The sequence below is a fragment of the Onychomys torridus genome, chromosome 23 (assembly GCF_903995425.1).
Source record: "Onychomys torridus chromosome 23, mOncTor1.1, whole genome shotgun sequence".
NCBI lineage: Eukaryota > Metazoa > Chordata > Mammalia > Rodentia > Cricetidae > Onychomys > Onychomys torridus.
Genome location: NC_050465.1, coordinates 629,198 through 654,365, shown reverse-complemented (window position 1 = coordinate 654,365; position 25,168 = coordinate 629,198). Strand labels below are relative to the sequence as shown.

Genomic DNA, 25,168 nt, shown 5'->3' with positions numbered 1-25,168 from the left:
GAACATGTCTTCGTTCTTAGAGTGTCATACTTTGGAGACTCACTCATCTTGTGGCTTATGTTGGTGCTTAGTAACTATTTCCAAATGACATTGCACTGTAAGGATAGATGTACTGAGTTTGTTTACTCATCATCAGAATCAACATTTTATATATATTATCCATTTGCTTGAACACCTGAATACATTTATTAAAAACACTGACTTGTACATTTTCGAAGAATGAATTATTATCTAGAAATTATACACTTAAATGTATTATTTGTCTTCAAGAAACTGAATAGAACACAAATGATAAGTATGGGTGAGATGTCTTCATTATATACTATTTTACATGTCTTCTCTCTTTTACACTTAGTGTTGTATCTTATACTTTTAGGTAATCATTGTCTACTTATTTTTGGCATATTTTAGATTATACATACACACATACATATAACTAGACATATGCCATGTGCACATATACTACACATATGATGTGCATCCAAGCAATTTTTTGTGTTTATATCTTGTGTTTCAATAAGTGTAGAAACACAGGATTTGATATTTTAACATAGGGTTACCAAATCTGTGATAAACAATCTAATAGGTCTTAGTGGTTTGTGACCTATCTGAATTAGTGATTGTATGCAAACATGTTCTAATTTTTTATTATTTTTACTCTTTGAGACAATGTCTCATATATCCCATGTGTTCCCAAACTTGCTATCTACCTGAGGATGGCCTTGAACCTCTAAAGCTTCTGCCTCTGCCTCCCTAGCACTGGGATTATAGGGCTTGAGCCATTATGATTAGTTTACATAGTGCTGAGGCTTGAACTCGGGGCTTAGTCCTTGCTAGGCAGTTTACCCACTAAGCTATACCTCCAGCCCTGCTTTAAGAGTTCAAAGCCACCACTGGGAGGTGGTGGCACATGCCTTTAATCCCAGCACTCGGGAGAGCCAGGCAGATCTCTGTGGGTTTGAGGCCAGCCTGGTCTACAGAGTAAGAGCCAGGAAAGGCGCAAAGCTACATAGAGAAACCCTGTCTCAAAAAAACAAACAAACAAAAAAAAGAGTTCAAAGCCCTTCTATGCTTTCTTGCAGGATATGTTGGCGCTGCTTGTGAAGAGAAGGTAGACCCTTGCATGTCGTCTCCATGCCAGAACAATGGCACCTGCTATGTGGATGGCGTGCACTTCACCTGCAGCTGCAGCCCAGGCTTCACAGGGCCGACGTGTGCCCAGCTCGTGGACTTCTGTGCCCTCAGCCCATGTGCTCATGGCACATGCCGCAGCATGGGCACCAGCTACAAGTGCCTCTGTGATCCAGGTTGGTTCTCCGTGTAGACAGTGAAGCTTTTCCTAGACCACTTGCTAGTTTGTCTGTGAATCTGAGCAAAAGACACCCACAGAGTGTGGCATGCATAGAAGTGAATTCCACTGGTTTGTGCACACCTACTCATCAGACTTACTCTAGGTAGGGCTTTAAACATGTCTTTTCTTTTACTCATGGGCTGTTCATATTCAATGTGAGAAAATTGGAAAGTAAAAGAAAGCAGGATGGAGAAATTAAAAAAACGACAGAATCTTCTAACACAATTTTAGTGTCCAGTGCACAATGCAGTCCATTTATCACTGCAGTTTATTGACATTCTTAATCCATATGTAGCATGTTATACTTGACTTCCTCAGTAAACGTTCAATAGCTTCATCATTTATTTCCCAAAAATACTTTGCATTCATGATAGCGATATTTAAATTGTGGAGGTTTGGAAACCCAGAAGTCAGAGTGATGACTTGTCCTTATTGGTGTCTTTCTAATCTACTAGTTGTCTGCAAAGAACATGTGGGCAGCTCTCTACTTTCTCTCATTTCCATTATGCCAATGTCTCTATCCTTACATCACTTCTCCCCACATGTAACCCGGGTTAGTCAGTGGGGCTAGCCAGTACCTGCTTTCACTGATCCATGACTTTGCTCTAGTACTGAGATGTCTGCTCTCTGTTACTTCATTTCTCTTCAGGGGTTGAGTTTCCCTCCTCTAAGTTCCAAAACTCATCCACAATATCACTTTCATCATCTTTACAGTGTGACACAATCACATATCTCATAGGGATGTTTTGTTACAACATACCACATATATATTGCTGGTCCATAGGGTTGAATAGCCTCTGGATATCCTAGATACCTTAGCATGTGTGAAAACACTCTCAGTGATGCTTGCACAGTGCACTACTTGGGATGTTTTTCCCATCCTTCAGGGACAGGTGATATGCTAATGATTGTGATAGGTGACACTCTGCCCCAAGGAGTAAGAGAAAGGTATATATGTGTTTAAAGAGATTTTTGAATCAACAACTGTACTGCTGAGCCATTGCTAAGTGGGTGACAATCTTCCTAGGTTCTTAGCTGGATATATCACATCTTTGGACTTTTCAGGGCTACATTTACCTGGAGAACTGCTGGAGATTCACTTTCTACCTGTGGCCTCAGACTCATTAGAGAGCCTGAACCAGATTCCAACCTCAGTGCTTCTGGCACTAAGGCCCCAGTGCCTGGTTCAGAACTTCCAAAGGCCACATCTCAGACTCACAAATCAATTAAAAGAGTTAGTGGGAAATGTAGCTAAGCTTTCAAAAGGTGATGCAAAGCTTTTTGCATATATACTCTTAATTCTCTGATTTTTCTAAGCAGCTGATATTTTGCCAAGTTCTTTCTTCCATGCTCTGCAATACAGAGGAGGGGCTGTTTAATCTGTTTGGTAACAGCGTTAGGAGTCTCCAGAGAAGCAGGCACACACACACACACACACACACACACACACACACACACGGTTATTTTAAGTAACTGGCTCATGCAGTTGTGGGGACTGGCAAGTCCAAAATCCGTAGAGGAAGCTGGCAGGCTGCAAAACCAGCAGGACACCTGTGTTGTGCTTTGAAGCTAAAATCCTTCATCTGCAATAATCCAAGTCTTTGCTCTTTAGGCCTCCAATAGATGGCCTGATTCCTGGCTCCATTGCATGGTCATTTGCTCTGCTCAGAGACTACTGTTGTAAATTTAATATCATCTAAGAGAAAATGCCTTTAAGGCCACATGTATGTAGAGGAAATATCTGGATACCATCATCTACCTAACTAGACAGGCACAATTAATGATCACAGTAATGTTTGAGGATTTTCTGTAAACCTTGAAGTGAAGTATCCTCAATTCCCTGTGTGATGTCCCTGTCTTTTCTGAGTCTTCGTCATCTACCTCCATGAGAGTCTTGGTTGACATGGTAGCCTGTTGGGCCTGGTTGGCATGGAACCTAAGCCCATGTGTGGCAGAGCTGCATGCTGGGGAAGGAGGCAGAACAGGGATGTGCTATTCCCTACCTGGTGAGCATACCCATGTGTCTTGGCGCCTGGGGGCAGTCAGCTGACTGGTTGTCTTTCTAGACGGCACTTTTAACAAGACTGTTGATGGCCTGGCAGGGCATTTGCTAGCCTGTGGCCTTTTTCCTCACTTAAAACAGGGACCCAACAGCTTTTGGGAGTCAGCGAGTGCCAGCACTTGGCAATTTTGTTTTTGGGCTTTTATCTCTTCCCTGGCACACCTTAAATGCCACAGATGACTCTTTTGCCCATGGGGTCAGGAGCCTTGCTCTCCAGATGCTTAAGTTTTAGCCGGGAGGTCTGGGGAACAAGAGACGGACTTTACTCTGTGTCCTGGATTTTTTTTTTCCTGATGGTTGGTGGCTTAAGGACAGCTTTTGGAAGATCTGCCAGTAGGCAGACTGTAAACCGATCCTTTTGGAAGACTTGTCTGAGGCTATAAGCTGATTTTTTGGCTTAGGAGCCATCCTGACTATTGTAAACTTATTTGTATGGACCTTGGCCGTTTTCAGACCTGTCTGTGTTTCTTAAGGCAGTTGAAAATGAGTGGGTGGAGCTAAGGTGAGTTAGGGCAAGAGTCTTAGAAGCCACCCAAGGCCGCCCATTTGAGCCTGCTCACTGTCAATGGAAATCAGACAGAAAATGTTGCATGTGGCAGATGCAGAAGTAGGGAGGGAGAAGGGTTTAGAGCTTTAGCAGAAAGCTTGGAGATAAAGTAACTCTTTTATTTGCCCGTTCACTGGCAGAAGTTCCCGTGAGGCTGTCATGTGGCCAGGTTTACCGGTGCCTGCCCCTATCTGCCAATGTAGGTGGTAAATATATCTGCCCCTTTGTCCCATGGCTGTAGCTGAGAGAAAAATAAAAAATTAAAATAACAAACTGGGATCAGACTCCAACCTTGGGTGTCCCCAAGAGTGGAGAGAGATCTAAGAATCAGCTCAAGTCACCATTCCTCTTCATCAAGGGAATGTGAGGGCTGCAGATATGCTGCAGTTGGTCCACCTGGTAGACCTGAGGCAACATTGACCCCCTCAGTCAGGAGCAAAAATGTGCCTGCCAGCGTAGCCCGAGGACAACCCCTGCAAAGACTATAGCTCAGACTACAGCTGTGAGAATGGCAGACTCACTGTGAAGAATCATGGCGGTAGCAGGGTAGTTGTATAGGGGTCCTGTGGAGGCAAGGGACACACACGCTCTTGGTCTCCCGGTCTCACTGGATAGGAGAGGAGGAGGCGGCAAGCGGCAGCAGTCGGCAGGTCCTCGGTGGGTACATTGGAGTCACAGCACCAAATGTTGGTTAAATTGGTGCTGCTCATGGTTGGCCACTGCCTGCCAACTGAGGGGAGTGCTGGAGGAAAGTCACGAGCCATAGTTACCTTTTTAGAGCTTTATTGGGAGAGAGAGAGAGAGAGAGAGAGAGAGAGAGAGAGAGAGAGAGAGAGAGAGAGAGAGAGAGAGAGGACCAGAGAGACAGAGAGACCACGTGGAGGGAAGAGAGCGGGAAGAGAAAAGGGAGACACTAAGGACAGAACCCTTACACAAACAACTGAGATCTTGTCTCAAAATAGTGAAATGGGGTTGAAGATATAGCTCAGTGGTAGAGTACTTGCCTAGCATATATGAAGATATAGGTTCAATCTCCAGTAATAAAACAGAAACAAAACAACCCCAAGATAACCATGCAACAATAAGAAGCTGAATATTATCTTTGCTCCATTTCTACCATCAACTTAGTTGCCAGTTACTTCCTCATCAGTTACATGTACATACCAAATTGTCCAAGGATTAAAGGTTACTCACCATCTTGAACATTACATTTTCTGACAGAGGTGATGAATAAATAGATAAGGGCCAGGGGCTGGACGGAGCTTTGTAAGGGAAGTATTTCTTTATTTACCAGCCTTCATGATGTAAGACCTGTGGCTGACATTTCTTTGCCCTTGACTCCACTAGATGGGGATGAAAGACAGATTTGAATGTAGCTGATTAGGACCCAGAACCTCTGTTACCTCAGAATAAAGAAGAAACAGGGTTAATCTGTCACCTTCATTCATTGAGGGTAATAATGACTGAAAAAATTAAGACTTTAACTGGAGTTTCTAAGTGCTGGTTGTCTTTGTAGCTCCCCAGATTAGCACATCAAATTGAGCCATTAGCCACACAGATTTGCTCTGTGGAGTGGGGCAATGACCTTTTCCAGGCTGGTTGTGCCTTGAGTTGCTTCTATCTCTGAGAACTTACTTCATCCACATACTGTGCTAAACATCTGACATGTTTTCTCTTAAAGAAATTGAGGTATCTAGGAAATGGAGATGGCAGAAAATGGAGGTGATGGAATTCTCATGTTAATTTGTATTTGCTCAACATTACAGACTCCCTGTTCTTGACCAAAGGCTAGACTTCTTGGAAGCCTAGTTGTGGAACCCCTGCTCTCACATTAGTTGTGACCTTGGCCTCTTAATTTGGCTGAACAATCATAAGAACTAACTGTCAGACTCCTCTATCTCAGCATTGTTCCTGAAAACCTGGGCACCCGAATTAAAGGTGGCCTTGGCTGTGGGTCAGTAAGTGACTCTTAGACAACAGAAATTCTTAGACAGTAGAAGTTCCCAGCACAGAGGTGTCCAACTCTAACACCACAGGGAACAGAACTCTTATGAGTAGATAGGACCACCCCCCTCCTTCCTGTCTTTGCTCCTCTCGGAAGATCCATCCATGTGCTGCTTTGAACTTGACGCAGAGGGCTGTCTGGCTTGGGAATTTATGACTATATTTGGCCTGGTGTCTGCTGGGTACACCTAAATAAAGGAGCCTGCCTTTCTGTGACTCAGAGCCTGCAGACACAACCACGTGATAGATGCACTGCTCTATCAGCTCTGGGAGTTTCTCTTGATTGGCATGTCTCAAATCCAGGGTCCATGATACCTACTCATTAATATCTCTTATCCTCTGCATCTCTGAAAGTCTCCTGTATTGATTACTATGAACCATGGACTCCTGATTTGGAAATATCATGGTCTCTGAAATATTCTTTTTTCTTCCTACTTTTGTTATTTTTAGTTTTCTATCTTGAGACATCTTTGGTGTCCTAAGCTGTCCACAGTCATCATTGTCAATAACAGTGGCTCTTCAGGACCTTGGAACTTCAGCATTGGAGACCCTGTAACAATGGGTGTCATTGGTGATAGCCATCTCGTGATTGACCATAGCCTGACTCCAGAGTCCATGTTAGACAACAAACATGAATGTTCCTCTGCATGTCCTATTTTTTCAGCCTTCTAGCCTTCACTATGCTTGAAGATTCTTCCGTGATTGGATTTGTACGAAAACCTGAGGACATTTCCCTTATTGTTTGCCATTGTGCCCCTTGCTTTTCAGTTTGAAAGCTCACTGTGGAAGCCCATGCTTTTACAGAATTGCCTCTATTTTAATGAAGATTCAGAGCACTTGGGTTTGCCTAGAGAAGACTGATACATGACCCCTCCTTCCCTCCCTTTCTTTGTCTCTCTCCCTCTTCTTTCTTTTTATCATAGACCACTCCCAGCTTGATGGTGATTATAGGACGCCTCCCTTTCACTCATTACCTCCTGTCCTCTCTTTTAAACTTCCCCGTGGCTTTATAGGAGTTGACTAACAGACCCTTTAAAAATAGTTTTCTTTATGTGTGTGAGTGTTTAGATTGAATGTCTGTGTACAACATACATGCCTGGTGTCATACAGGCTTTGGGTCCCCTGGAACTGAAGCTATGTATGGTTGTGAGTTGCCCTTTGGGTGCAGGAAATTGAACTCAGGTCCTCTGGAAGAGCAGCCAGTGCTCTTACCTTTGGAATCATTGCTCCAGCTCCTGGACTTAAGTCTTAAAGACATGTTTCAGTTCATTTTTATATTCCATATCATTTTATTATTAAAGATTCATTCATTTTTATTTTATGTGCATGAGTGTTTTACCTTCATGTATGTTTGTGTACCACATGTATGCCTAACGCTTGTGGAGTTCAGAAAAGGGCACTGGGTCCCCTGGAACTGGAGTTAGGGCCAGTTGTGGTGCTGAGACTAAAACCTGGTCTTTCAGAAAAACAATAAATGCTTTTAACTACTAAACATTGCTTCAGCACACAGATAGATTTTTTTGATGGCACAGATTTAAAAAAAAATCACAAAGCAAATGTTTGTGGTCTAGTTCACTGGTGATATATTGTTTTCAGGCTGGAGAAGCAGCAGCTAAAGTGGTCTGGACTCAGGAGGACGTGGTGCCTTGGGCTGAGGTTTTTTTTTTAATCTGGGTGGTTTTACTCATTTAAGCTAGGCATTGTTTCTGGAAATGAAACCTTTGTATTAGTTATTGCTGCATAGCAAACCACTGAGAAACTTGCTGGCTGAAAACAGCCACTTACTATTTACAATCCTCTGGCACGTCTTGGGGAGGCCCTAGCTGGACTCTCTTTGCTCTGTACAACAAGGACTGTGCCCACATTTGCTTTTGTGGTCAGTTGGCAAGTCAGCTGGTCCTGAGTGCCCCCACTCATGTTGCTGGACTGTTAGCTGGAGTGATGGGTGTCGTAAGATTGCATTGTTCTCAACTTCCAGCATCTTCAGTGCTGCTTCTTCACTTGACAGCAAGGTACCCAGAGCAGCAATGGAGGACTAGGCCTAATGTACATGTAAAATGTAAAATTGCATGTATTTTCTTATTCTGTGTATGGCAACCCATGTGCCACGTACATGTGTGTAGAGGTTAGAGGCCAGCATTTGAAGTCAAGTGCTTTCCTCCTGCCATGTGGGTCCTGGAGGTCAAACTGCGGTTATCAAGCTTGATGGCAAGTGCCTTTAGCTGTGGCACCTCGTGGCCTCCCCTGCCCCCATGCACTTTGTAAAAGCTGCTGCTTCTCTTGTTTGCAAATGCTCCATTTGCCTGAGCTACTTGCAGGGCCAAGCTCAGCATGCACTGCACACAGTAACACACACCTTGTGTGATAGTCTCTCTCTCTGAGAGCAGATTTGAGGAGAAAGGAAGAAGAAAACAAACCTGTTCTTTTTTGTTAGTTGCGAAGAGGCGCAGAGACCCCAAGGTCGAGGCAAGGCTAATGGGCATTCTGGAACCATCTGCTCTGCTCCCCTCCTAACTCGGCTTGGTTTCAGTCTTTATTTACCAGCCACATGTTCTCCTGGCGTCAGCAATGATGTCCCTTTGAGCTTCCCTGCTCTGTGACTTCTTACACATGGTTTCTTATGTATCTTTCATTCAATATTGGCAAATGGAACAGAACAGGGTGACTAAAATGATTGACTTGTGGTGCCAGTTTATTTACATTTTGAAATTTTCTTTCTAATCCAATTACCCCAAGGTGGTTTTGATGGCTGAAATATCTCTAGGATAGTCTCCAGCCAAAGCTGTGCCACTGAAAATCAGGTTCAGCCCATCTGAGTTTCTGGCCCCTTGGGATAGTAGCCAAGCTGGGAGGGGCACACGAACAAAATGTTTATGAAAGAGTGAGAGAAGTTTCTTGGGTATTTAATAAATTTTTATTTTTATTTTTTGTATTCCACATATTTACCTGAGAATGACAACAATGAACAAGAACATTAGAGGACTATAAATGTCATCATTGTCTCTGAATGTCCCACGTTAATTGACATTCTGGGAAAATAGTGTATTCAGAAGGGAAAAAAATCATGGTTGACATTCTAGATACCATGTACCTAAATGATCTGGGATAACCCCAGTCACAAGTCTGTGGTCTCAAACTGTATATGGAGAAGCCCTTTCTGACAGAGCTCAGAGACCACCACAACTTTGTCAAAGAATGTTTCTTAGTTTGGAGTTTGTAAAACTGACTGCCTTAGTTTGTAATTTCATGACAATATTCTGAGAGGGAGGGAGGGAGGGAAAGAGGGAGAGAGAGAGGGGCGGGGAGAGAGAGAAAGGGGGGTGTTAGTGTTTCTGGGATCAAAAAGCTGAACTGGTAATATGCTTCTCAGTCTGAATCTGGGGTAGTTTCTTCTCATTCTGATTAGGGATGTATGAAACCTGTTGTTCCATCCCTGGTACTCTGATAAAATAAACTCATATAAGGCAACTTGAGGGAGAAAGGGTTTATTGTAGCTTACAGTTCCAGAATACAACCATCACTAAGGAGAAGGCTAAGACAGCAGGTCACATCACAGCCACAGTCAAGAGCAGAAAGAAATGACTGCTTAGTGCTCAGCCAGCTTGTGCTCAGCTGAGCTCACTTGGTACACAGTTTAGAACACTGCCCACAGTGGGTTGGGTCTTCCTGTATCGATCAATTACCTTAATTAAGACAATCCCCAACCGACAGGCACACATTCCTAGACACTCTCTTTGCAGGTAATTCTAGGTGGTGGTGGTAAGGTGACACGCAAGCTAGTCACCACACCAGCTGTACACAGAGAGGCCTGGGCCCCACTCTGAGAGTGACTGAGGTCTCAGCAGGACCTAAGAACATGTGTTATAACACATTCTCAGGTGAATCTGTTGCTTGCTGGCCTGGGAACTGTACCATGAGAACCTCTACTACAGTGCAGTGAGTGTAGTTACATCAAGGTATATATAGCCTGAGTAGCACAAAGCCTAAATTCTTGGCACTAAATAGGTTTTGGATTTAAGATCCCTTTATTTTATTTTGGAATATTTGAAGATATGTAATGATAAATCTTAAGGATGGGACCCCAGTCTAAACACAGAAAAATAATTTATTTCCATACTTCTATAGTAAACTAGATATGACCTCATGCAATATTTTGTAATAAGTTTGTGCACTTTGCCCGTGACCCATCACAAGATTGGGTGAGAAATTTTTGACTTGTGCTATCATGCTGATTCTGAGAATATTTCAAATTTTTGGAGCATTTTAGATTTCAGATGTTAGGATTGGGTCTTCTTAATCCATTGGGAAGGCAGTAAATTAAAGTGAAATTTAATCGATTGTGAAATAAATGAAAAACAATCATTTGAAAAATGCTCCTGTGCCTTAATCCTTCACAGTTTGCGTTTATCTATATATTATATATATATATATATATATATATATATATATATATATGTATATAAATAAAAATATATGTGTGTATAGACATCTCATCACCTGGCTCCTTACACCACCACCTCCATCATCTCTTCTCTGTGTTTGTCCAGCATTTAGCTGGAATATTCCACAGCTGGAAACCTCTAGTAGGGGAATCTTTTCTTTATCAGATTTTCCCTCATTTTTGCCTAAACTGTAAACCAAACCACAGCAGAACCATTTTTCAAATCACTAGAACAACACCATCTTATTCATTCCTTAATCCTCTGTGTTAGTTTTAGTACTTAGAGGCATTCCCATTGAAAAATGATCTCTATGGAGTCCATGGGGTGAATAGTTTGCTTTATGATGAGTAACTTCCATTGCAGATGTCCCATATTCAAAGGACACATTTATGAATTTACTTGTGAATGGTGGGAAAGGAATATTTGAGTATCTAGTTCTCTTGTTAAAGGGAATAGTATTTCTTCTTTAAATGCAGTTGGGTGGATCGATCCTCATCTTCTGGTACCATATATTCTTTTCATAAAAGACATCTTTTTATGGTGCCTCTGTGATTAAATTAAAAAAAAAAAACAAAACAAAAAACCCTCCCCCCATGTAGCCAGTTTAGATTGTAGGTAGAATCCACCCTCTAGTGGCCAAATGCAACATGAAAAAGTCGTGAGAGTGAAATAAAAGAGGAAAGATTCCTTTTTTTTTTTTTTTTTTTTTTTTGCATATGACTAGGTTGTAACCCAGTTCTGAAGGCAATCTTAAGAGATGTCTTTTCAGGCCAGTGTTAATGTCAATATATTGCTAGATAATTCTCAAGATGATAATCAAGTTTAAGAGGAATCACCTTTACATAGGCAAGTGCTTCTGTGCGGCAGCTTCCCAGCAGAGCTCACTTGACTTTTGGTGCTCTTTGTAACCATGGCTGTGCCATCCCATCCACAAGCTGTGTCATCTACGACACAGTGCTTTGTCCTTACATGCGGTTTGGAAGGAGAATTCTGCTTGCTACAATAGATAGAATGCTGGTGGTTCGCTCTAGTCCAATGCTATTAACATTTTTTACTTCAGATATGATTTATGAAGTATATGTTAGAATTCTGCCCTCACTCCAGCTGTGTGATCACACATGTGCAGTCCAGGAGTTAAGCAAAAGGTCCTGCATCTTACATCATCTGTATGCGCTGGCCACTACGTGCACCTGGCATGGTCATGCAATCAGCACATGTGTGGTGTAGTTCCATACCGGGGGCCCTTAAAGCCAGGCGCAGACCCCACCTTCTTTCTCTCCCATTCTGCTCAGCTCTCTCTCCCCCACCCCACCATCTTTCTCTTTCCTCCCCAGGCCTGGTCTTTTTTGTCCCTCCTAATAAAGCTCTCTGCTACTATGCAACCATGTTCTGTCCTGACCGTGACCTTCCAGCTGGTAACCAGTGCTGCCACCAGTGCCCTTATCATTCATTTCAGAATATACTTAATCTAGAGAGACTTTTGGGTTTTAAACAAAAACTTCCCTGCTGATTGGATAGTATAATCCTTGTTTTTAAAAGTGTTTTCTTTGTTAGCGATCTCTCTTGGTGTGGTGGCTGTTTCCTGTGTCTGAAGAAGGCTTGTCCTTCCTTTTATAGACTTGGAGAGTTCCTCTCATCTCATCTCTCAAAAAGTCTGTAATGAAGTCAGGCCTTTTCTCCTTATTCACTGTTCAACCATGGATTAGATGTGGTCATCATTTCCCTTATTATGTGAGGCAGTATTTAAATTTGTTAGACTACATATATCAGGAAAGTGGGGATGATAATGTCCATTTTCTGTTTTCGAAAATGTTTTTTCAGGCACTTTAATGCATTTTTTGTTCAAACCAGACATTTGCAAAAAAAGGAACTCTTCTGCATTTATGAATGCACAGGTTACTCTGCCCTATGATTTCATTTCTTAGCAAATTTAATTCACCCCATTTGACCAGGTGTATTCTTTATGTACTAATCTGTGTTCCTAAGAAGCATAAAATGTACCATTATAAAGAGAAAGTGCAGAACGTGGGTTTGGGTATTGAGCAGTGAGTCAAAGTTCTACTTCTAAGTGGGAAACCAGATCCATCCTGGAGGTTACTCTCAGGGGATGAAGCTGTGGAAAGGGGGTGGGGTTCAAAAGTTAAAGATAAACAGCATTACCTGTACTAGAAAACAACTGGCCTCTGAGCCACTGGTTTGAGAGCTGGGCCAACCAGCTGAGTACTATGGAATGCTGAGCTGGTATTGTCTATTTTTTTCAGTGAGGTTGTGTGTGTGTGTGTGTGTGTGTGTGTGTGTGTGTGTGTGTGTGTGTGTGTGTATGTGTGCTCCCTATGTGATGTGGTGTTTTAGAGCAATGGCATCTTTGAGCATTCAAATACTCAGAGCTTTTACAGTGTGTGTGAACCTGATACTCATTTCTGGAGCAAGACTCCTAGGTTGTCGGTTTAGATAATATTTGTACCTTGGCCTGTTATGCCCAGATTTTGGGGAGCCTCAAAAGACCACTATAGAGACCAGATCCCATATGTAAAAGCAAAGAGCCTTTATTTTAAGCTCAGAGCTTGGTCTGTCTGTCTGACACAGTGAGCAGAGGCCCCCAAGCCTGGGCAGGGTGGGGGTTTTATTGTAGCAGAGGATGGGGTGAGGGGATTTTCAGAGTTTAGGATTGGCTGACATTTGTGCTGGGAATGTTTGGAATGCCAGATATTTCCCCTTAGTTGTAGGCCCTCTCTGGGTGGGATCAGCTTATGGTTTTTCCTGGGTCCAGGGTTGCCAGTCACAGCAGGACCTATAAGCCTGTCATGACATCTCTGTGGTCAAGCTGTTTTGGGCCCTCCCACAGGGCCACATGACCACATCTCAAATGGATCAGGTACTTATTGTGTGGCAGACATTATGCTAGGAGCATCCCTTGCGTTAGAACCTCATGGGCAGGGTCAAGTGCTTGTCCTCCTGATGACAGGACAGGAGCCTCCTCCTTTTACATGTGTCCTTTATTGTTGCAGATTGTCCCATTGACGAAGATGTCACTCATTGGGACTAAGCTGCAGTCACATACCTGGGTGGCCTAGAGGTCCTCACATGTAAACACTCAATGTCGATTTATAGAAAAATATCTAACAAAGAGAAAATGTTATCAAGTACCATTTAGTTAACAAAAGATAACTTGGGAAGCACAAATCCTACAGTGTTGAAACACCTCTCAAACTCAGAAACCTCACCCTGCCTCACCTGCCTCTACAGGTGACTCTCTAAGAACAGTACCCAAGGACTTTATACCAGGAGGTGATGCTGATCCTTAGGAACCCTGACATTTCTGGGAGGGACCCTGCTCTCTGCCTGCTCTAATTTCATTATATTCTGAACTAATTTCTGTTCTAGCTTATCTCTGGGATTTCCCATCTGTATTTTTTGTTTGTTTCTTGTCTTCAAGTTGACATCTCTGGGTCCTCCCCTCTCCTCCCCCATTCCTGTACATCTTCTGGCTTCTTGTTTTTACAAATTAACCTAATTTTTTTTATTAGTGTGTGTGCACACATGTGTGCATGATGTACGTAGGTATACATGCCATGGCATATGTGGAGGTCAGAGGAGAATGCCTCTACCTTGTAGCAGGAATCTTACAGGTCTTATTAATAAGAACAAACCCGAGGCCAGTTATTGGGGTGAATGAGGCCAGTTATTGGGATGAATGCTGGAAGATCAGAGACACAGAACAAGCCACAGCTACCTTACTTCGCCAGTTCCTCAGCTGGTTTTGTTTCCTCAGACTGGAACCTTCTGTGTCCTAATCCCAATGGCTTTCAGCTGAACTGTGTTGCTCCAAAGCCTAAAAGCTGAACCAGCCAAAATGCTTAACTAACTTAGTTCCTGGTCGTCAGGCCTTATATACCTTTCTGCTTTCTGCTATCACTCCCTGGGATTAAAGGCTGGATTTCTGGGATTAAAGGCGTGTGTCACCATGCCTAGCTATTTCTAAAGTGGCCTTGAACTGAGAGAGACCCAAGAGAGAAATAATACTACCTAATAAAAAATAAAAACAGGAAGTGCATGCAAGCAGCTTCCAAAAGAAATGTGAATTGACAGAAACAGCCAGCTGCCTGGACAGTCCCCTGAGGTTTCTCTACAGAGTTGGGGCATCATCTTCAGCCTATAGGCTTAGCATATCTGACAGACTCATTTGTGAACTAGGATGTATACAAGGTCAACAGTTTGACCACACATTTGGTGAGAGCAGTCAATGTACCAGAAACACCTGAATTCCATTAGTGTCATGTCATGATTCAGGATTTTAAATTCTAGAAATTGTTGATTTTTTTTTTTTTTTCTAATTCAGCTGTCCATTTTTCTTGGCTGTGTGTATGTGGCTTCATCTCAGCATCCTGTTCTTCTCCACATCCCTCTATTAAATGCCAGTCTACTGTTGAGAGGGGTGAGCTTAGGTATTCTTTAAGAATAACTTTCATCTGCTGTTCCATTGCACATCAGAAGCCATTGGCCCACTCCCTGTTTAGCTGCCTTTGAAGAAAAGGGCATGGTACCTTTTCCAGATTGCAGGGCCACTCACTTCAGGGATAGTGCCATATTGTCCTGACAACTGCCTCTGGGTCCCACCCCTGGGCACCAGCCATCCTGGGAGGACCTGCCCAACTTGGCCCCAGCACTGCAGGCAGACCTTACAACCTCCATGCCCTGCCCCCATACCCATCTTCCAGAGACCCCAACCACTTCAGGAGACTTAGAAAGCAGCCCCCAGCTTCCATCCTGTCCTGGGACTCGCATCTGGACCAGAGGTGAGTGCCTGGGGTTATAGTCAGAGAGGCAACTGCCCCTGGGTCCCACCCCTGGGCACCAGCCATCAGGGAGGACCTGTCCAACTTGGCTCCAGTTTCTGGCCATTTGGTGGGCCCTGCAGGAAGGCTACCCTTTTCCAAGACAGCAGGCAGACCCTGCAATTTCCAGACCCTGCCCCAACACCCATTTGCCAGAGAATCCAGCCACTTCCTGAGACTCAGAGACCAGCCCCTAGATTCTATCCTGCCCTGGAACTCCCACCTGGACCAGAGACCATCGGTTGGACACTACAACCTCAACGCGTTGCCCCCACACCCATCTGCCAGAGACCCCAGCCGCTTCCAGAAAATTAGAAGCCAGCCTCCAGCATTCCATCCTGCCCGGAACTCCCATCTGGACCAGAGAGTCCCCAGCTACCATCTACCCCTGAACTCCCATCTGGACCAGAACTTCCATCCTGTCCCGGAACTCCCATCGGGACAAGAAGAGCTCCCATCTTGACAGGATAAGGAGACCCCAGGGACTTCCTGAGACTCAGAGTCCAGCCCCCCAGCTCCTATCCAGCCAGCACTCTCATCTGGACCAGAGCTCCCATCTGGCCCAGAGCTTCCATCTGGACCAGAGAGAGGCTCCCTAAATCTGTCAGCTCTGTCTGGACCAAGTACACTGATAAGACCAAGAATGAATCCACAAGGAGATGGGCAGACGTCAAAGCAGAGGTACATACAACAAAATTAAGAGCAATACAGCATCACCAGAACCTAGCCCTTCTCCAACAGCTAGACCTGAACATCACGGAATGGAAGAAGAAGAAGAAAACAACCTTATAAGTAACATCATGAAGAGGCTAGAGCCTTATATAGAAGAAATAAAAAGTAAAGTAGAGGAACAGACAAACAAAAAAATGGGAAGAACGCTATAAAAAACTAGAGGAAAGGACAAATAAAGCAGAAGACAATGAATCCCTGAAAGAAAATCATGAAAAAGCAATGAAACAGACGAGGGAAACAGTCAAAGACCTGAAGAGGGAAATAGAAAAAAATGAAGAAGACACTAGCAGAAGGAATGCTGGAAATAGAAAATCTGAGTAAACAAACATGAACTTCAGATGCAAGTATAACCAACAGAATGCAAGAGATAGAAGAGAGAATCTCTGGTGTTGAAGATACGTTAGAAGAAGTAGATTCATCAGTCAAAGAAAACACTAAAACCAACAAAGTCATGACCCAAAATGTCCAAGAAATTTGGGACACCATGAAAAGACCAAACCTAAGAAAAATAGGGATAGAAGAAGGAGAAGAATACCAACTCAAGGGCACAGAAAATATATTTAACAAGATCTTATAAGAAAACTTTCCCAACTTAAAGAAGGAAATGCCTATGAAGATATAAGAAGCCTATAGGACACCAAACAGACTAGACTCCCCAAAAAGTCCCCACACCACATAATAATTAAACAAATAAACTTACAGAATAAAGAAAGAATTTTAAGGGCAGCAAAGGAAAAAAGGCTGAGTGACTTATAAAGGCAAACCGATCAGAATAACACCTGATTTCTCAATGGAGATTTTGAAAGCCAGAAGGACCTGGACAGGTATAATGCAGACACTAAGAGACCATGGATGCCAGCCTAGACTAATATACCCAGCAAAACTTTCAATCATCATAGATGGAGTGAACAAGACCTTCCAAGACAAAACCATATTTAAACAATACTTATCCACAAAACCAGCCCTACAGAAAGCACTAGAAGGAAAATTCCAACCTAAGGAAGGCAGACACACCCATGAAAACACAGGCCATAGATAACACCACAGCAGTAAACCCCAAAGAAGAGAAGTACACACACACACTACCACCAAAAAATAAAAATAACACAGGAATGAACAATCACTGGTCATTAATATCCCTTAATATCAATGGACTTAATTCATCTATAAAAAGACACAGACTAACAGAATGGATATGAAAACAGGACCCATCTTTCTGCTGCATAAAAAAAACACACTCAAATTCTAAAATAGACACCTCCTAAGAATAAAAGGCTGGGAAAAGACTTTCCTATCAAATGGTCTTAAGAAGCAAGCTGGTGTAGCCATCTTAATATCCAGCAAAATAGACTTCAAACTAAAATCAATCAAAAGAGATGATGAAGGACATTATATACTCATCTCAGGAAAGACCCACCAAGATGAAGTCTCAATTCTGAACATTTATGCCCCAAACACAAGGGCACCCACATATGTAGAAGAAACATTACTAAAGCTTAAATCACATATAAAACCCCACACATTAATAGTGGGAGACTTCAACACCCCACTTTCACCTCTGGACAGATCGGCCAAATTGAAACTAAACAGAGACATAAAGGACTTAACTGATGTCTACAAAACATTCCACCCAAACAAAAAAGAATATACCTTCTTCTCAGCACCCCATGGAACCTTCTCTAAAATCGACCACATACTTGGCCACAAAGCAAATCTCAACACATGCAAAACAATTGGAATAACCTCCTGTGTTCTATCGGACCACCATGGTTTAAAGTTAGATTTCAACAACAGAAAAAAAAAGTACAGAAATCCTACAATCTCATGCAAACTGAATAATGCTCAACTGAATCACCAATGGGTTAAGGAAGAAATAAAGCAAGAATTTAAAGACTTCCTAGAGATCAATGAAAATGAATACACCACATACCCAAACTTATGGGACAATATGAAAGCAGTGCTAAGAGGGAAATTCATACTGAATGCCCACATAAAGAAGCTGGAGACATTTCTCACTAGTGACTAGACAGCACACCTGAAAGCCCTTGAACAGGAAAAAGCAAAGTCTCCCAGGAGGAACAGATGCCAGGAAATTATCAAATTGAGAGCTGAAATCAATAAAATAGAAATAAAGAGAACAATACAAAGGATTAATGAAACAAAGAGTTGGTTCTTTGAGAAGATCAACAAGATAGACAAGCCCTTATCCAAACTAACCAAAAGACAGAGAGAGAGCATCCAAATTAACAAAATCAGAAATGAAAAGGGGAACATAACAAAAGACAATGAGGAAATCCAGAGAATCATCAGGTCATACTTCAAAAACCTCTACTCCACAAAACTGGAAAATCTACAAGAAATGGATAATTTTCTGGATAGGTACCACATACTTAAGTTAAATCAAGACCAGATAGCCATTTAAATAGTCCAACAACTCCTAAGGAAATAGAATCAGTCATTAAAAGCCTCCCAGCCAAAAACAGCCCAGGACCAGATGGTTTCACTGCAGAATTCTACCAGATCTTCAAAGAAGACTTAATACCAATACTCTTCAAATTATTCCACACAATAGAAGCAGAAGGAATATTACCAAACTTCTTCTATGAGGCTACAATTACCCTGATTCCTAAACCAAACAAAGATGCAACAAAGAAAGAGAACTACAGACCGATCTCCCTCATGAACATTGATGCAAAAATACTCAATAAAATACTGGCAAACAGACTCCAAGAACACATCAAAACAATTATCCACCATGATCAAGGAGGCTTCATCCCAGGGATGCAAGGGTGGTTCAACATAGGAATGTCCGTCAATGTAATACACCATATAAACAAACTCAAAGAAAAAAAACCACATGATCATCTCACTAGATGCAGAAAAGGCATTTGACAAAATCCAACACCCCTTCATGATAAAGGTCTTGGAGCAATCAGGAATACAGGGAACATACCTAACATAATAAAGGCAATCTACAGCAAGCCAACAGCCAACATCAAATTAAATGGAGAGAAACTCAAAGCAATACCACTAAAATCAGGAACAAGGCAAGGCTGTCCCCTCTCTCCATACTTATTCAATATAGTACTTGAAGTTCTAGCCAGAGCTATAAGACAACATAAGGAGATTAAGGGGATACAAATTGGAAAGGAAGAAGTCAGGCTTTCCCTATTTGCAAATGACATGATAGTATACATGAGTGACCCCCAAAATTCAACCAAGGAACTGATACAGCTAATAAAAACCTTCAGCAACATAGCAGGATACAAGATCAACTCAAAAAAATCAGTAGCCCTCCTAAATACAATAGACAAACAGGCTGAGAAGGAAATCAGAGATACATCACCCTTTACAATAGCCACAAGTGATATAAAATACCTTGGGGTTATTCTAACTAAGCATGTGAAGGACCTATATGACAAGAACTTTAAGTCCCTGAAAAAAGAAATTGAAGAAGATGTCAGAAAATGGAAAGACCTCCCATGCTCATGGATAGGCAGGATTAACATAGTAAAAATGGCAATCTTACCAAAAGCAATCTACAGATTCAACGAAATCCCCATCAAATTACCAGCACAATTCTTCACAGACCTGGAAAGAATAATACTCAACTTTATATGGAAAAAAAAAAAAAAAAACAAACAGGATAGCCAAAAGAATCCTGTACAATAAAACAACCTCTGGAGGCATCACGATCCCCGACCTCAAGCTCTATTATAGAGCTACCATAATAAAAACAGCTTGGTACTGGCATAAAAACCGACATGTGGACCAATGGAATCTAATTGAAGACCCTGACATTAACCCGCACACCTATGAACATATAATTTTTGACAAAGAAGCCAAAAATGTACAATGGAAAAAAGAAAGCATCTTCAACAAATGGTGCTGGCATAACTGGATGTCAATGTGTAGAAGGCTGCAAATAGATCCATATCTGCACAAAAGTTAAGTCCAAGTGGATCAAAGACCTCAACATACATCCAGCTTACTCTGAACCTGAGAGAAGAGAAAGTAGGAAGTACTCTTGAACACATTGGCACCAGAGATCACTTTCTAAATATAACACTAGTAGCACAGACACTGAGAGAAACAATCAATCAATGGGACCTGTTGAAACCAAGAAGCTTTTGTAGAGCAAAGGACATGGTCAACAAGACAAAGAGACAGCCTACAGAATGGGAAAAGGTCTTCACCAACCCCACATCTGACAGAGGGCTGATATCCAGAATATATAAAGAACTCAAGAAATTAGACATCAAAATGCCCAACAGTCCAATTAAGAAATGGGGTATAGAACTAAACATAGAATTCTCAACAGAGGAAGTTCAAATGGCTGAAAAACATTTAAGGAATTGCTCAACATCCCTAATTTTCCGGGAAATGCAAATCAAAACGACTCTGAGATACCACCTTACACCTGTCAGAGTGGCTAAGATCAAAAACACATACCACAGCTTATGCTGGAGAGGATGTGGAGCAAGGGGAACTCTCCTCCACTGGTAGTGGGAATGCAAGCTTGTACAGCCACTTTGGAAATCAATATGGCACTTCTTAGAAAATTGGGAATCCATCTCCCCCCAAGACCCAGCTGTAGCACTCTTGGGCATATACCCAAGCAATGCTCAATCATACCACAAGAGCATTTGCTCAGCTATGTTCATATCAGCATTGTTTGTAATAGTCAGAACCTGGAAACAACCTAGATGCCCTTCAACTGAAGAATGGATAAAGAAAACATGGTACATATACACAATGGATTACTACTCAGCAGAGAAAAACAATGACATCATGAGGTTTGCAGGCAAATGGATGGATCTAGAAAAAATCATCCTGAGTGAGGTAACCCAGACTCAGAAGGAAGAACATGGTATGCACTCACTCATAGTAGGATACTAGATGTAAAACAAAGATGACTAGACTGCTACACAACTCCAGGGAGGCTACCTAGGAAACGGGACCCTAGGAAAGACACAGGGTTTGCCCAACAACAGAGAAATGGATGAGATCTACATGAACAACCTGGACGACAGTGGGAGTAATGAAGGGCAAGGTTTGAGGGAAAGAAATCTTAGGGGAGCAGGAGATCCCAGCTGGATCAAGAACAGAAAGGGAGAACAAGGAATAACGGACCATGATACATGATGACCACATGAGAACAGGAATAGGCAGAGTGCTCGAGAGGTCCCCAGAAATCCACAATGATACATCCTCTGTAGACTGCTGGCAATGGTGGAGAGAAAGCCTGATCGGACCTAGTCTGGTGATCAGATGGCCAAACACCCTAATGGTCATGCTGGAACTCTCCTCCAATACCTGATGGAAGTGGATGCAGAGAGCCTCAGCCAGGCTCCAGGTGGAGCTCCAGGTGTCCAATTGTCGAGAAAGAGGAGGGACTGTAAGAGCGTGAATTGTTGAGCCCAAGATTGGAAAAGCACAGTGACAAATAGCCAAATGAATGGAAGCACATGAATTATGAACCAAAGGCTGTGGAGCCCCCAGCTGGAGCAGGCCCTCTGGATAAGTGAGAGAGTTGAATAGTTTGAACTGTTTGGGAGGCACCCAGGCTGTGGGACTGGGACCTGTCCTTAGTGCATGAGCTGGCTGTTTGGAACCTTGGGCTTACACAGGGACACTTTGCTCAGCCTGGAAGGAGGGGACTGGACCTGCCTGTACTGAATCCACCATGTTTAAATGAATCCCGAGGGGAGTCTTGGCTCTGGAAGAGATGGGAATGGAGAGCTGTAGCTGGGGGGAAGGTGGGGGCGGGGACGGGAAGTTGGAGGACAGGGGAACCCATGGCTGATGTGTAAAATTAAAACACAAATATAATAAATAACAAAAAACAAAAGTTCACGCTAAAAACTCCTCAAAAAAAAAAAAAAAAGTCCAAACTCCAGATATGGGTTTTTCACAAACAATTTGAGGCAAGATCCAATCAGTTCTCTTTATAAGATCAATTCTATTCCTTTTGAGATATTTGCTGTTAATTTCTCCCAAAATATTAGTGTAAGTTCTTTGCCAAGGGTCACTTTCTGTCCATAATTTTTCAATGACCTCTTTAGTTAAAGGTACTAGAATTTCTGCTGGGTCTATTCCTGCTAATTGACGTAGTCTCAATTTTCCTTTTAAAATTAAGTCAGAGATTTTTTCCACATAAGTTTTTAATTTTTTATTTGGTTTATTCGGTAAAAATATCCATTCCAATATAATATCTTCTCTCTGCATTAATATTCCTGTAGGAGAATGCTTAGAGAATAAAATAACCCAAATACAATCGAGCTTTGGATCAATACGATCCACATGTCCTTCATGTACTTTCTTTTCTACCAAGGCCAATTTTTTCTCAGCTCCAGGTGATAATTCTCTTGGACTATTTAAGTCCTTCTCACCTTCTAAGGTTTTAAGAAATTATTCAGTTCATCATTTTTTACCCCAACAATAGTTTGTAGATGATAAATGTCTCCAAATAATCTTTGAAAGTCATTGCGAGTTTATAGTTGATGTCTGCTAATTTGCACCTTTTGAGGTCTAATTTTTTGTTGCTCTATTTTATATCCTAAATAATTAATAGAATCTCCTCTTTATATCTTATCAGGAGTATTTTGTAAACCCCAGCAAGGCAATATTTTCTTTACTTCTTCAAACATTTTTTCTAAAGTATCTGTATTTGAGTCAGCTAGTAAAATATCATCCATATAATGATAAATTATAGATTTAGGAAATTTTTTACGTATTGCTTCCAAGGGTTATTGTACAAAATATTCGCACAGGGTTGGACCATTCAACATTCCCTGTGGGAGGACTCTCCATTGAAATCTTCTAACTGGTTGAGAATTATTATAAGTAGGCCCCGTGAAAGCAACTCCTTCTCTGTCTTTTTCTTGTAAGGGTATTGAAAAGAAACAGTCTTTTAAATCGATAACTATGAGAGGCCATCCTTTAGGTAACAGAGTAGGCAAAGGAATTCCAGATTGTAAAGAGCCCATTGGTCGAATTACTTTGTTAATTGCTCTAAGGTCTGTTACCATTCTCCATTTACCAGATTTCTTGAACTCAGAGATCTGGCTAGCTCTGCCTCCCAAGTGCTGGGATTAAAGGCATGCGCCACCACCGCCCAGTTTCTGCTATGGCTTGCTCTGACCCCAAGGCAACTTTATTAACATATAAATAAAATCATATTTTACAAATATAGTATCACCACACTACTTGTGGAGCCATCTTGCTAGCCCACATATCTTTTAAGCTGGATCCATCTCTTTAGCATCAACTTCACTGTTTGGCAACAGAATCAGAATTCAGCAAATACTCATGAAACAAACTTATTTTTCTCAGATCATTTGATTTTCTGAGAAAAACCATCAGTCCCTTTTGCTCACTTAAGGTTAGCTTCTAGAAAGTGCTTTGCATTCTTTCCCGCCCCTCATGTTCTTCAGCCACTTCCCGCTAATGGATTTGACTGTGTTCACAAGTTTGTAGAACAGAAACTGACCTCAGTTAATGCCCCCTCTTCCCCACAGAACATTGTTGCAGAAGTTCAAGATAAGACAAGGCCGGAGTCTGGCTTGACCCTCACACTCTCCTCATATGCTACTCATCACCAGGTGTTTCTGGTTTACTTTTCAAGTCGCTCTTAGCAATGCATTGGCACCACCTTCTTCTTTGATGGGATCCCTGCCCATTGTGGCAGCCTCCTCAATGGTCTCTCTCTTCCTAATCGTTTGAAGTAATGCTCTGCCCTGTAAAATGAGGGAGTCACCCAACACCTCTCAGTGACCCAGGGCTCCCTGCCTTAAGTAAGTTTCATTTGAAAGCTCACTTCTATTAACATAATAGGATTATGTCCTTCATGCCTATATCTCAACTACCTTGGGTGAGGTGGAGGATTTGATTTTCTCAGAACTGGCCTAGACTTGAATCTAAGCCATAGATAGATGTTCCCATTTATCTCCTCACACTGGAAAGAGGGAAAGACTTAAGTGTCCTTAAAGAAACCTCCCAACTCACATCTCACTTACTGAAGCTTGACTACACAGCAAACACAGGTAAAAAAATGTTCTTTAAAGCTGCTTTTGCCCTAAATTCAGGTGGAGCTGGGGTCTGAGCAGCAAGTCTTGGCCTGTTTGGCCTGAGCATATGATTATTGGGTTTGGATGATCTTGCCAGGTTTTTTCTTTGAGGCAGCATGAAGCACGAATCGCCTCCTTCCCCCAATGTGACAGGAATGGATGAGTTGTTGGAATTTGTCACACAATGTGTGAAAGCCATCTGGCTACAACCAGAGCCTTAGAGTTTGGATTTTTCAGAGGATGACAACATGATGGGCCAGGCGAGGAAAAGAACTAAGGAGTAAACAGTGTGGGCTGCAGCCATCTTACATTGGTGTTTGAATCATGTGGAGGCTGTGGGGGAAGGCGAAGAGCTGGCTGTGGGAGGGCTTGCTTTCCAAATGGAGCAAGTAGGATGAGCAGCATTTCAGACCAGAGCAGCAGGTGTTTGGGAACATTCTCTTCTCCACCACATCTGGGCTGTGGTCTCTTTGCCTGAAAAGTAGGGGCAGTCCTTCCTGGAAAATGGCTCCACTACCCCATTTGCTGGGGTGGGTGAGGCCAGAGCACCCCCAGTTCTCAATGTTCTTGAGAGGTACAGAACCAGCAATGTGTGTGTGTGTGTGTGTGTGTGTTCATCAGAAGGATTTGTTAGATTGGCTTGTACAACTGGAAGATGGAATAATTCCAGAATGTTGATGTGGGAGAAGCAGAAAACTCACTAGCTTCAGTTTAGTTAGTTACCGTATGCAGCCCCACACTGACACCAAAGGCCTACAGACTCCTTGGAGGGTTCTCTGCATTAAAATATAGAAGAAGCTGCAGCTTGCTGTCCATGGGCAGTGGCAGCCGCACCTTCTCAGGGTGAACTTGCATACAATGGCTGGCTTCCTATGTGTGGTGATGTGAATAAGAATGGCCCTCATAGGCTCATATGTTTAAATGCTTAGTCACCAGGGAGTGGAATTCTTTGAAAGGATTAGAAGGTACACTTATTGAAGGAAGTGTATCATTAAGTATTTGTTTGGTGGAAGAGTCACGAGCCATGGTTACCAGAGTTAGAATGGGCTTTATTAGAAAGAAGAGGGGATAGGACAGAGAAGTAAGGCCTGGCAGAGAGGAAACACAAAGAGGCGCAGAGAGAGAG

General features: G+C 42.3%; 1 protein-coding gene across 1 annotated transcript in view; it reads left to right on the top strand.

The window, feature by feature from the left end:
• The window catches only part of Dner (delta/notch like EGF repeat containing), a 336,946-nt gene that overhangs the window by 248,409 nt on the left and 63,369 nt on the right, over positions 1-25,168 (top strand). The window contains exon 8 of the mRNA XM_036173515.1: positions 1,083-1,307. Coding sequence (XP_036029408.1) covers positions 1,083-1,307 — 225 coding nt within the window. The remainder of the gene's footprint in view (positions 1-1,082; positions 1,308-25,168) is intronic.